Here is a 14,749-nt window from a genome sequence, read left to right as displayed (position 1 = left end):
CAGCACACATTTATACCAAACCAATGTAGTATTAAAAGCCCGGGAGAAGATGGGAAGATCTGATAACGCTTGTAGGCACTGCCTATATAGCAAAGAAATAGAAACAATCACACATTTTGTAGGATTTTGCCCTGGTCTCACGAGCCTAAGAACACAATTTGTGGGAAAACTTGTTGCGGAAAAGGGAAACTGCTGGGGAGTGGTGGATCACATTGTTGATTGGAGAAGAATTTGCTCAAGTCTTTGCTCAAATAAAGTTTCTAGACCCATCTTACAAACTATTAGCTGCAAAAAAGCCAACTAGCTGAATTACCAATATGGGGGCTAAGATAGAACAGAAGTTGGACTCAATCTCTCTAGATGACATGTGGACATTGTTTAACCTCATTAGTTTGCAGTTCACATTGAATAAGTGTTTCCAGCTCCACCTCCTCAGAGGCATTCTTCCTTTCCTCACCTTCCGCCAGAAGCTCAATGTTTACAGAGCTCTGGTCCCCTCCAGGCTGGACTACTGAACAGCCTCTTTCTCAATCTCCATCTTTCCTTCCTTTGCCCACTCTAGCAAATCCAGAATAGGGCTGTCAGACTTATCTCTGGCCTCAAGCCCAGGGACTGCATCTCTCCAGCCCTAAAATCTCTTCACTGGCTCCCGGTGGCTGCAAGGATCAAATTCAAGACCCTCTGAATCATCCACAAAGCCTTCTGGGGCCTGGGACCATGCTATCTCCAACTTTCCCTCCCTAAATACTCCCTTTCTGGAGCCCCATGCTCCCCCTAATTCCAGCTTTCTGACAGTCAAACGCTTTCCCAAGCAAAGAGTGGGGGGCAGGTCTCTTTCCTCGGCTGGTACCTCCCTTTGGAACAGCCTCCCTGTCCCTCTCAGACTTAAACCGGACCTCCTTAAGTTCCGGAAACTTCTCAAAACTCTGCTCTTCTCTACCTCTTTCCATCTTTCCCTTCCCTGCTAATCAGCCCACTGCCGCTGTGACCGGTGGCCTGATCCTTATGACTCTCACAGGATCCCAGGCCCTTCCTCCCAGTCTTTACCAGCACCCCTCCCCCAACTGCACTGCCCTTTTGGCCCCTGCCTGACGGCTCCACATGCCACCCTTGAGAGCCGCCTGCACTAGCACTTTGCCTGAGGTCCTTCTCCTTGGCTCCCCTGAGCACTTCCCTCCCGGTCCCTCCTCCAGCACTTGTCTACCCCCCTGCTCCTCCTTCCATCCCCTTCCCCTGCACTTCCCCCCAATGCACTTGCACGGCTGAATGCCACAAGGCCTAGTAGGGCAATAACTGTATATTACTGTTTCTGCCATTGTCATTATTTCCCATGTTCCCTCCCCATTTAGACTTGTTGTGCTTTGAAACACAATTCTGTTGTATGAAGTGCCTTGCAAATGCGCAATACATTTTTTAAAAAAATAAATATTACAAAATCGATAGCTAGCAGAGGGTATGGAAGAGATAGTAATATAATTGAATGAAATGAATAGTAATGTTTGCTACTGAATAAAGGTATTATGATTAATTGTATGACTTTTTATTCTTGTATTTGTATTCATGCTGCTGTGGTTGTTTTGGTGTGGTTTCTCTTTGCTTACTTTGCTTTTTTTATTTCTGTTTTCACTTTTGTAAAAGTAATTTTCTTTTATGTGATTTTAAGTGAATGAAGAAAAGTTTGTAATAAACCAATCACTGTATATTAAATAAAATAAAACTAGAAATTGTTTATGGAATTAAGGCTGCTCCAAATTAGTGTTGTAGCACTGCAAGAAACGCATCTACTGCACATGTTTCAAATCCGACTTCCCAGTAAGATTGACCCACTACAGGCCTAGGCCTCGGCTACTTATTCACAGGGATCTGTCCTTTAAACAATTCAATAGTAAGAGGGACCTGTAAGGAAGGCATGGTATCAACAGTAAGACGAACACAAGTGACCACAGTTCAAGGGCGTTTATTGAACTTAAGGGGTTGAAAAACGCCTATCTATTCCTAAATCTACAGATGGGAGCAAGTTATGACCATCAAATAATAATAACGCAGTCCTGGTGTTGTCTTGTCAAAGTAAAGGCTTATACTAATAAACATATTGCCAATCCTTACCTCTAAATACAAATAGTGTGGGAATCAATGTTACGTAAAATAAATGATATGTCAGGATGCTCAGGTCGTTGGCCTCCCTTCCCCCCCGTTTTAAGCACGGGATAAGGCGGTACACTCAAGCTTGGCACAGTCTCTGGATTCTCTAGCATGAGGGTGCAGTTTTGTGCTCAAGTCTCTTTGTCTTCCAAAGTCTCTTCTTGCAGAGGGCCTGATGCGGCGAACAAACATTTCTTTTCCTCCCGGATTTTCATACATACTCAATTTCACATGTGATTCACTATTCACCTCAGATCCCCCTCAGCCGGCTCAGATCCCCTTTAATACAAACTTTGTAGGATTTTTATTGGTCCAATTTCTCGGGTGATTCACTATTGACCTCGGATCCCCCTCAGCCAGGCTCAGACCAGTTTTAACGCAACATTCAATCAGTCTCACTCTGCCGGCCTCTGACCAATTTAATTCACTTTAGCACAAACTTGCTTTATCCCAAAAGCTTTCAATTAATCTCCCTCGTTCGGACTTGGACTAACTTGCTTAGCAGTATCAACATTGAAGACTTTCGATTGGCAAAGGATTTTGCATGACCCGTCGCAGGACCACTTCGATGTACAGTTCTTGACTCTTTCACCTTCCTCAACTCTAGTTGGATACCTTACAGACTTTAGAATGAGCACGCACGTGTTGCCGGACCACTGTGTTAAGGGTATTGTATCTTGGCTTCAAAGTTCAATCATTCATCTGTTCAATTTATACTTGCGTTGGTTATCACATGCATTTCACAGTGTTTGCTTCCGCACTCGCCATACAATATTCCTGCTTGCAACCTTGACTTCAACACAGACCGTTTTGGTATCAGTCTCCCCAACTCACTGGCTGTGTTGATTTCACTGGTGCTGCTTTGTTGTAGGAGCCAAGGACAATACCACAGCGGCAAGCGATTCTCCCCACCTTACATATCGGCGCGACACACAATGCAGGATTCTTCAGCCTGGTTTCCTGGTCTTACGCTTTCTATTCTCGAGGGTTCATGAAAGTAACAGTTGCTCGTCGAAAATGTCAAGTGCACTTCCCTACTTGCAATCCCCTTTGGTTTTGCCGTCTTTCTCCTCGGGTTAAACTACCATCTTGGAACTGCTGCTTCCTCCCGTGTTTTGCCATGCTCCACCTTTTATCCGGGTGGAAAAGTGTAATAGAAGTCAGGTGTGTGTAATGGTCAGTAATTGCCTGATCCTGCCTGACCATTGTATTGGGACATGTCAGGCATATGGCTCGGGTGTTAGTCTGTTTTCTCTCAAAGTAAGCTGTCTGTGAGAAAGTGTTCGTGTTGTGAAGGGGCAGGGGGGTTCAGTTCCTAAATACCCTACCTGGTAGGATGGGGTAAAGGTGTTACAGGGAAGGGGCACCACATCTCGCCATCCTGTGTCCCACTCCCCGAAGACCCGTCAACGAGGTGATGCTCCTGCACTGGTCCACCCCCAGGAACTGGATCCGAAAGCGATGGCCGTGTCCTGGCCACCTGGATGACAGATCCCGGGGACTAGCGGGTGAAGACAACTGGTTTATCACAGACCCAGGAGAGAGCTATATTATGATAAAGGGCCACCTACAAGGGAGGATGGTCACATTTGTGTCATTTTACACGCCTAACTCAGCCCAGAAACCATTCATGATTACATTGCTGCACACTCTTAAAGAATGGGCAGAGGGGGGGACATATTCCTAATGGGAGATATGAATCTCGCAATGGGCAGATCAGCTCGGAACACCTAATGGTCACTCGGGTTAGCCTCGCATACACTAAAGCAGGGATTGTTTGGAACTAAATTTGGTGGACGTATGGCAGCTTCAGCACCCTGTAGATAGAACCATCTCACACTTCTCACATGTGCACAAGTCGGCATCCAGGATAGATTATATATTTGCACCTACAGGCAACATGCATCAATTGGTGAGCTCGGACATAGAGCCCATGTCCGACCATAGCATGATTTTGGTCAAATTATCGAGAGTGCATACGGGGCAGGAGACACTCCCCGTAGCGTATTCCACCATGTGTGCTGAGAGATGCAGTGTGCCTTGACGACCTAAAGCAAGCAGTGAGGGACTATCACTCCACAAATCAACCAGGGGACCTACTGATAGGCTCATACTGAGATGTACTCAAAGCTGCGGCAAGGGGAAACTTGATCTTCAGTGCAGCTGCATTGAAGCGCATGAGAGGGCTCCCCGAGCAACAAGGGGACGTTAAACAATATGAGAACGTTTATCAGGTACACCCTACTAGGACTGTATTTAGACAACTGGCTGCCTCTGTTAGGCAGAATCCTGTGCAGTTCCCTTGGGGAACACTACAAAAAGATTAAGACTACAGGGGTAAGCAGTAAACCCAATTGGTAGCAGTCTGTACCACCCAGATTTACCTGGTAGCTGTGGCTGAGCAGTCAGACTTCCCTCAAGAAGAGTAAGGCAATATATAGAGTATACACAATAGGGCCAAAAACACAGTGGAACAAGCACACACTGACCAGAGCTTTGTATCAAAAGTATATAATTATTTATTTAACACACACTTTAGAAAATACACTAGCACTATAAGACAAAGCAAGTTCAAAACACAATCAGAAAAGTATTTACACCTCCCCTAGCAATTACTAGACAAGTCTAAGTTAAAACACCACTTTTTGTCAAAACAGAGGTGAGCGTGTAAGTTAGATGGCACTCCAATAATTAGGTTAAAGGGAGAGAAAAAGGCAGAGCATAAAAATAAAACAATTTCCAACACTTTTCCAAGTCAGTGAAGGCAGTATACACTGTAGAGCCAAAGTTTATAGGCCAGGCCCACTTTAAATGGAGTAAAGCGAAATGTGCCCAGGATCCCACGGTTTAAAATGCACTAAAAAGTCTTTGCAGTGTGTTCAAAAGGGGATGGGGTGATTCGAGAAGTAAAGTTAGAAGGTCTGGAGCTAACCCAGTTGGAAAGCCAAGGATTTAAGGGTCGCCTTTAGCAATCCGAAGAAAGGGAGGCCAGGTGGAACACAGTACCTTAAAAAGAGAGGAAGCTCCAGCGGCGTCAGTTGGTCCTGGCCTTGGATGCAAGTCGTGGTTTCGACCAGGGGAAGAGACGATCTCGTCGAGGAGGAAATTTGTATTCGTTGCTCTGCCGAGGGAAGAGACCAGCCGCGGAGTTCGTTGGTAAAAGGTGCGTTCCTTTTATTCGCGGTCAAAGTGGTGAAGCTTGGCTATCTGGTCGCCGGGGTGCTTGGCACGGGCGACTCGACCAAGAGACGTCTTTGGAAGGTGAAGTGGCGAACTGGTTGATCCCACCAGCTTAGAGGGAGAAGACTCTTCCAGCAGAAGATCTGCTTTTGTCGTTGGGAAAGTGGTGAGGTTGTTTCAGCAGGGCTCCACCGGTGGTGTCCTTGTTGCAGATGGCTTAGCTTCTTCCCTCTTCGGATTCTTAGGTCCTGTGGCGACTTCTGAAGTTCCATTCCCAAAGGCCCTGCTTTTATGCAGAAAAACCCCCATTCAACAGCCTAGCTGTCACTCACACATGCTAAGTGGTGAGCCGGGCGGCTCACCACTGGGCCAATCAGAATAGAGTGCGACTTGGGTTGCTAAGGCAACGCAGTCCAAATTGCCAATTCCCCTCCCCACACATCCTGTGTAACCCAGACAGAGTGGCACCATTTGGAGGGCTTCTGTGGAGAAGCCCGCCAAAAAGTGTAACAAAGGACTCGACCTTGGTTAGAGTTACAGAGACGGACACGAACGCCATTTTAGAAAAGAGTTTTGGCGAAAAGACCCAACCGTTGATTTAATATTAAATAAATAAACCGGCGGCATCTTTAACATTGCACCAAAAAGTGGTGCGTTTAAAATCAATGGGAAAATCCCATAGGAAATATTCTGGTGGAATATTTTGCGTGGTAACCACTGCCACCAGCCAGAAACTCGACAAGGGGGACTGGACAGTGCCCCCTTGAAAACAGACCAAGAGGCAATAGAAATAAACCCATTCCAGTACTTCCACAATATGATAGTTTGTACTGGTTCTGTTCACAATTTTGGACTAGTAAAGTCAATGGTGACTTTACATGCCCTGGGAGACAGTAGTCAGTCCCAGGGTATGGAGTCTATGTTTGGGGGTCACTATGACACCCCTGTGTTAATGCACTGAGGGTGCAGTGTAACACAGACACAAAAACAGATGATACCCTATGGAGTAAAAGACCCCATAGCCCATAAGCACATACAAAGTCAAAGACATACCTCAAATCATGCCTAAAAAGTGGGAAGAAAAGAGTCTCACTCTTAGCAGGAGAAAAAAATAAACCCCAAAAATCCAGCAAAGCTACTGGGGGAATCACTAGGTTTGGGAAATTAACCTTATAAGAGAATTCTCCCTAAAAGCCTCCAAAAACCAGCTAAATCTCCTAAGAACACAGAGCAGAACGCACCCTACTACAACTCAAACAGGGATTTTATGAACATGGCAATAAACCAGGGAGGATGTTGGCAAACACGCTTAGGGCCAGTGTGGGGAGAGCATACATTCAAACAATACTTGACGATAAAGGTACGGAATGGGGGAGAGGAACATAAGTACTATGCTGAGTTACATACTGCCGAACACATAGACCCAGTAGATCAGTCAGCATACCTAACAGATATAAACCAACCAAAGCTATCTCAGAGTAATAGCCTCTACCTTTACTCGCCTATAGAGTATCGGGAGGTACTAATGGCAATCAATACTCTAAATTGTAATAAAGTGTCTGGGCCTTGTGGATTGATGGCAGCGTTCTACAGAGCCCTGAGCTCAACCCTGGTCACACCACTAGCCACAATCTTTAACACTATCAAGCTGGGAGGCGAACTCCCCAACTCCATGAGAGAGAGGCACAAGTGACTCATTTTAATGCCAGGCAAGAGCTCAAGGCTGTGCTCGTCTTATAGGTCGATATCGCTCCTCGATCTTCATGTAAATGTTTCCACCAAAATCCTCACGCATAGGATAGATTAATGTGTCCCTCCATTATTGAGCCCCGACCAATCAGGGAACGGCAGACAATGGGCCTCATTACACGGTATGCGGTAAGGGTTTACCGGTAAGGGAACCGGTACCGGTAAACCCTTACCGCTTTACTACGAGGTCCCTTTGCGTGTCCTCCCTTAACGTGTAGGGGAGGATTGGTCCCCCCTCCCCTGTATCCTCTCCCCCAGTGAGGGCCATGGCTCGTCAGGGGTCCCCTCCCTACCACCAGGGCCCAGGTGGTGGATGGGTCACCTGCCGAAGACATTGACCAAACCTGCCGAATTTAGCTAGGCCTCGGGAATCATTTTGTCTAATGAAGATGGTTTGAGCCCTGCGCACCGCAGCGCGGCCCCCACCCTTGGAGAGTTTCAATTATCCCTGTGGCCACAGCTCTCTGGCAGATCTGCTGAGAGCCCGTTCCCACGAACAAGACGGACATGAGCTAGTGTAAGATACCAACACTAACATTTCACCTTCCGCAGTGTATCGCTGCTCCCAGCATGACCCGGCCAGCAGGGCCTGGGTGGAAAAAGAACTGTAAAATGGTCTTTTGACAAAAGCAAAGTTTCCAAATACTAATGAGAAAACTACCTGCGATGAAAGCGTTCTCTCCACAACCTCTCTGACTAAAAAACCTGTAAAATGTATAAATATGGCAGAATGTGTGCTCATACGACATTAGGAATGAAGCACCCACATCCCTGCAGTTATGCGCAAATAGTAAAAGCGTCCCGGGGGTTTTCGTGTTATGTGTGTCATTGAAAAGATTGCACCCCACGGTCCCCCGCCATAACCAAACTAATGCTGCTAGAGTGCAAAGAAAGACAAATGCAACCATATTGAGGGCTCGCGTAAAGGGTGCACGAAAATGCACCCTATGTGTGTGTCCAAGCCCACTATGTGCCACTGCCGTCAGTCTCAGTGGCGAGTTGTTTCTGTGTGCTCCACCAACCTTACTACTACCTCACTTACCGCGAATGTATAAGTATATAACAAAATGCTGTAGTTGTCAAAAACATAGTGTACAAGTAATGTGCTCGGATTGGCTATATGAAAGGCACTAGCAATGTTAAAACGTAAGCTTTGGAATGACTCAATTAGTACTGTATATTATTGTTTATGCTTCTTCCACCTAAAATCGGCAACACACGAGGAAAATACCTTTGCGAGCACATGCAAGGCCACTCCCCCTCCCTCTCAGCGAAGTCTGCCAGACGAAAAAGCAGAGGCCTGTGCCGCGCTGCTCCACCTCCCCCAACACGGCTGGAGCCGCTGAGATTTGTAGTTCCCCCTGCAGCACCCAAGGCCACGGCCCGCCACCTGTATTATTTACAACCCAGCAGTAAACCTCAGCCTGAAAACACAAATCCAGAGGCGCCCTTTCTTAAGCTCCACGACCCACTGGCTCACCTTAGGTTAATGGCCCCTGTAAAATTAGGACATCCAATATTATGGCAACATTACAGCAACACATCCATAATGACTTCTAACAAGACATGATGACATGGACCGCCTGTCCCATGCCCCGAGACCCAACCCCACGACCTACAGTACCCGGTCAACAGGACACTGGTAACCATGTATTGATAAATCGCCCACAGACCCCACTCTAGGTGCATTCCTCCTGTGTTGCATTAACCTGTAGAATAACCTATTGGAAGATTTACTAAGGAAGATAATATTGCAAATGGTTGAATGACGCGGTGTCCATGGCCTAGGGCAAGAAGTCAGGTAGCGGTAAACCCTTACAGCCTTACTACGAGGTCCCTTTGCGGGTCCTCCCTTAACGCCTGGTTTTTCCAGGCGTTAAGGACGGGACCCGCAAAGGGACCGCGGAGCTAATTACGGTTCCGCAATTTGCGGTACCGTAATTAGCACCTTCCCCATTCCCATTATGCCCTATGGGGCAAAAATGAGAATGGGGAAGGGCCTTGGTGAATGGGGAATTACCGCCCCTGCTCACGTTGGAGTAGGGCGGTAATTCCACCATCCACCAAGGCGGACTCGGTACGGTACCGGCGGCAACCATGGCGCTAATAGCGCCATGGTTACCGCCTACCGTGTAATGAGGCCCAATGTCTGAAGAGTGCTCTACCTGGAAGACAAAGGTCAACGACTCCCAGCCCACTCAATTCTTCTAGTGTTAGACGCTGAAACAGCTTTTGACAGAATGGACAGTGGATTCCTAGAAGCTATATTAAAAGAATTCAACTTTGGACCTAGAATGCACGCCATGATTTTGGCCAATTATAAGCAACCAATGTGACGCCTTATAATATGCGGTGACCTAACTGCACCAATGCATCTAGCCAGAGGCAGGGTTGTCCGCTCCCCCCCATCCTATTTGCCCTGGTGATGGAACATCTGCCGGCTCGGATTTGGGCCCGGGAAAATATTCAGGGTATCAAATTTGAGAACACCCACCACAAGATTAACCTTTTTGCAGATCTCATTCTATCCATAACAAACCCATTGGTGTCCCTTCCTGCCATATAAAACGAACAACAACAGTTTGGTCGGGTCTCCGGCTTCAAGATAAAATATTCTAAATCAGAAACTCTGAACCTTAATGTACCACCAGCCCTGCAGACGAGGCTAGGCTTCCAATTTCCATGCACATAGGCAAGAGGGAAGTTACGATATCTAGGGATAAAAATCATACCTCATTTGATGGGTCAATATAAAATTAACTGTCCCCTGCTTTTAGTAGAGATACAGAAAGACCTAAGGGGGTTGGGTGTTCTACGACTCTCATGGTTCGGGAGGATAGTGGCCATTAAAATGAATGCCCTTCCACGTCTGCTCTTTCTTTTGCAGTCAGTCCCTATACCTGAGCCAGAGTCACCATCAAGAACTTATGATGTTCAAATTCCTGTGGGCGGGCGGTGTGCCAAGAGTTAACAGGAAGACCTAATACGCAGGTAAGGAGAAGCAAACTTTGCGTTCCCTAAACTACTAAACTACTATTGGGTGTCACAAGCGAGGCCTATAGTGGATTGGGCTCGGAGAGAATCAGGTAAAATTTGGTTCCATATGGAGCAAGCGGTAGCGGGCCGGCACCTATGGATGCAAACCTGGGTACCTAAACTTCAGGGAGCACGAGGACTTTACTCCAACATGATCACAAAGGCTACCCTTGATGCTTGAGTTGGGACCACTATATATTGAAGGGCTCAACCTCCTACCCCTCGCCATTCTTCAGGGGGAATATTCGATCATTCGATCATTCTATGATTGCAAGCAGGAAATGGGCCTAGGAGAAGGAGACAGATTTCGGTATGGCAACTAGGAAACTTACTCCGTTGGAAGCGATATTGCATCTCTGTCGAATCTAAGGGATGAATTTCGACACTATACAAGGCAATAAATGCGCTTAGCACATCGAGGTAACAAAGATATTGACTAGGTGGAGTCAGAGACAGGCTAGACTGCATGTCATCGCTCCGAATTTGAAAGATAAATGCTGGAGGGGATGAAGAAGACAAGGCACTTTACTCCACATCCTTTGGGGCTGTCCATTAATACAGAGCTTTTGGCTCAAAGTGAGGTCTAGAATGAAAGCTATGGATGGTGGAGATTCTGATAGACCCAATTATCTGTGTGTTGGGAGCACTGGTGGCACAAACACTTGCGTGACTCGGGTGGATCCAAGCTCATTGCCCACCTTTTGCTGGGGGCTAAGCTAACTATTCTACAGAGGATGAAGAAACCAACACCTCCCACAGTCGACCTATGGTGGGACAGAGTCTGGTACATCCTGGCAGTGGAAAAACAAACGGCCAATCTCAACGAGACAGCCTTGACATTTGTGACAGTATGATCCCTTTTTGTCAACTATATGAAGAACAAATACAATGGACTATCCTGCCCAGTTTGCATGCAGGCACTGAACCTGACAGAGCCACACTAAACAGAAAAGATCAAAGCAAACAGGAGTTGAGGGCAATGAGAGACTCTCCCTGTGACTTCCTTTTCGGTCTCTAGTTATACCTGGAGCAGTGTTCGTTGTATGGGGGTGGGGCGAGGAGGGGTTCAAATAGTTGATTAGCATATTGACTAAATGAATGTACTAATGTGAATTTCAATGTTATACGAATAAAAGAACCCCTTAATAGAATTCTTCACTAATGGATCGAACTTTAGAGTGAATATCTATCAACTCTTCAATGGTATTTGGGACACAGTCAAGTTGTGGTACAAATTTGGGCCTAGCACATAGTAAGACATTTGCTCCCCTATGTATTTCTTCTAGCCAGTACATGAGTCTCATATTTACATCTAGTGGACAGTAAAGAGGGACCCATTAGCTGGATTACTAGTATTTTGTACCTGTTATTTCTTTTAGCATGCCTTTATCTTGCTTTTTATCTTTTACCTTTTAGTAGTAGAATGGTTTTGATAGGTTTTAGGGACACCTTCTTGATAGGATTCAGTTGCTGGTTTGGCATTCTATGACTACGGACACACCTTTTCACAAACCACCAGTAAGAATTTGACCATGTCATATTCTGAACGGCTATACGCAATGACAATTGGCAGTTGGGCTTAAAATTGTAGAGAAGAATAAGATGTTAAAACTGTATTCAGGCACTGCTCTTTGTATTGCAGGGTGGTTATTGGTGCTTTATACTATTCTCAATATTCATTATCTCGACATGAGCGCATATACACACATTAATGATAAAAGAACATTTCCTATTAGTTCCTTTTTTAGGCATATAAGAGGCACTGCATATTGCAAGGGTAATATTCTGTGCCGCAAAACCTGCCACAGTCCCAGGTGGGTGCAACTGACTGCCACTGGGTTGGTGGCAAGGCTCTGGCAAAGGGTGTATAGTGAAAATAATGTCCGATGACCCCCCAACGTGGTGTCTAGGTGCTCCAATCAAGACTGCAATCATCACCCTCAAGGGCATACTCCCAAAACTTGGCTGGCTACCAGACATAGCAGACACATTTTGGTTCTAGAGAAATGTATTTTCAAATAACATCCCTTGATCCATCTGTAGCCTGACTGGCGGCCGTTCAGAATAGGCATACAGGTGCATGAGTTCCCCACCAGTCAACGGCTCATTAGGAGCTGGCAGCGTGATGAGACATTTCTTCCCTGACATTAACTCTCCCAGCCCTACAACTTTACTTTCAAAGCGATCCAACATGAATATGAACGAATTAGAACATACCCTATTAATATATCAAATAAAACAAAGAAGTGGTGCTGCCAAATCCTCAGCCCTGCACTGGCATCAAGGATGCCTTTACACACTCGTCCATAGCCTCTCTCAAAATCGGTAACTGTTCCCCTTTTCTCAGTGCGTCACTTCTATCGGACAGTCGCAGGACACCTCTCACAAGCAGAGAAATCCTTCCTATGAAAGCAGTGCCGTGTTTACCTCGGGAGAGCCACAACGCATTGTCAAAGATAGATGAATAACAGTGGGCAAGATTCTTCCCACTGTCAGGTGGCAATCTACCTGTTGGAATGCCTGCAACGAGACAATCCTCTCACACAAGCACCCCTGCCAGGGGCCTGGCTGATGGCTGCACTTCCATTCACATCTCACCTAACTCCAGGGGTAGTGGAGCACTCTATAAACAGAGTAAAAGCACTTGACGTACCTGAGGAAGGTCATGGCACACTCGGTGGCAACTGCTTTGGCTAGCAGGGTCTTGCCTGTGCCAGGAGGGCCATAAAGCAGGAGACCCGAGCGCCTGAGCCCAAGAGACAGGAGCTCAGGGTGCTCCAAAGGCAACTGAACCGTGTCAAGGATCTCCCTTTTCACATCCTGCAACCCACCAACATCTTGCCACTGGACCGACGGGACCTGCAGACAGTGAGACAATCACAGTGAGACACAGTTAGAAAAGAGGTGCCCTATGATCGAGCTGGAAAGAAATAGGAGATTAAAAAGACAAATAGGATTAATGGCACTGAAAGAGTTAAGTGTCTTTTATCAATAGGATGTTTTTGGTGATAAAGAGGGGGATTTACAAAGAAGAGGAAACATGGGGCAGAAGGAGAATGGTAGAGAAAGAGGAATACTGCAATGATTATTTTATATATTGATCGTGAACCTCAAGCACACAGGTTCTAACACTGACCAACTGCCAAAAGCATTATGAAAAGGTTACTTACATGCAACAGGCATTTGCTCACAAGCCGAAGAATAACCCTCATATCAGGGGGTCAAATCATGGGACATAGGGCCTCATTAAAGTTTGCCAGTCCGATGAGAAAGGTACCGGTAAGCTACCGACACTGTTGTTACTGGGCCGGCAAACTTCGAGGTCTGCGGGCGGGTGCCTTTCCGACCGCCAGGTCTGACCTGACGGGCGGAACAGCACCCGCTCGCAGACCTTGGTGGATGCACCGGCACCATTCATGAATGGTACCGGTGCATCCATCCTTCCCATTCCCATCAAGTCCAATCGGACTTGAATGGGAATGGGGAGTAATTTTTTCCGGCGCCCGTCAATATGAAATTAGCTGGACCGACGGGGCTGTAATGCCCTGGTAGGTCCCCATTGCCGGGCGTCGGAAAGAAATGACTCTGGCCGTAGCCGTGGCGGTATTTACCGGCACGGCTACCGCCGGACTCATAATGAGGCCCATAGTCTCATTAATATAGCTTGCAGCCAATAATCACATGAGAATGTTGGAGTTTTTGACTTCATAAACAATCCGAAAGCTCTCACACCAGAGAGTCCTTTTAGTTTTCTTTCTGTAGACTTTTTTAAATCTACTGATTATTAAATCATCTGACTCAATCTGACCACTCCTGCACCACTGCACCTCCTCAGCCCTCTTCCTTGTCCCAGTATTCAGAGGATTATGGGACTTGAATTCCCTAATGGAAAACTTGGGCTTTTGAGTTTCTGTTTTACAATAACCAATTAAGAGAGTGGGGCTTCAGGGAAAGTTAAACAAGGCGGTTTCCCACTTTCCCTGACCTGGATACCCTCCCACCCCCATATGATTCTCCTGCAGAACACCACCCCAGGGTCGGGATCAGAAAGCATCTACCTTTCCCTGGCCACATGAGAAGGGTCCCAGGCCTGGTTTTCTGGGGGAATCACTGCCGATTCATCACAACGGAAAATGGTGACAGGTGCAGACGAATGGAGAGAAGGTGACATTCTGTTTCGAATTGAAAGTAAAGTGATCAGGGACGTGCAGGTAGCTGCAAGCGAAGATAGCCTGAATGCTAGGGGCATCCAGAGGGCCCAGTGCATGCCATCAGTATAGATTATGACTCAACGTGAATGGCCAGAGACACAGAGGTCGAAGATGAGTGGGTGTCAGAGAAGGAGCAGGGGGGGGAATCGGGAGGGTGAGATACCACGAGTATCAACTCCGAGGGTAGTGTGAGGGGTCAGAAATGAGAGATGGATGCAAAGTTGTAATATTTTCAACATTAGACATTTTATTAAACTAAAATATTTGGATACAGGCCTTTCTGTCCCTGTCAAAGAGTTTTTCCCTGCCTAGGAAATCAAAACTAGGGATTGCTGGGTGTTCTGTCGTCCAAATTAAGCAAACTGTCCTTATGTCCAGAACGTATCTGACCCTCACACTAAAAATGAACACCAAAAGGTGCAAGGTAAAGG

The 14,749-nt window shown here is 46.5% G+C and overlaps 1 protein-coding gene across 2 annotated transcripts in view; it reads right to left on the bottom strand.

Moving 5' to 3' along the window:
• PEX6 (peroxisomal biogenesis factor 6) overlaps positions 1 to 14,749 on the bottom strand; it is an 846,859-nt gene that overhangs the window by 256,929 nt on the left and 575,181 nt on the right. For both annotated transcript variants that reach the window (XM_069608918.1, XM_069608917.1), the window contains exon 11: positions 12,761 to 12,966. In XM_069608918.1, the coding sequence (XP_069465019.1) occupies positions 12,761 to 12,966 (206 nt within the window). The remainder of the gene's footprint in view (positions 1 to 12,760; positions 12,967 to 14,749) is intronic.

Source organism: Ambystoma mexicanum, chromosome 4q (assembly GCF_040938575.1).
Source record: "Ambystoma mexicanum isolate Mex_15411 chromosome 4q, UKY_AmexF1_1, whole genome shotgun sequence".
NCBI lineage: Eukaryota > Metazoa > Chordata > Amphibia > Caudata > Ambystomatidae > Ambystoma > Ambystoma mexicanum.
This window is presented reverse-complemented; position numbering and strand designations above follow the sequence as displayed.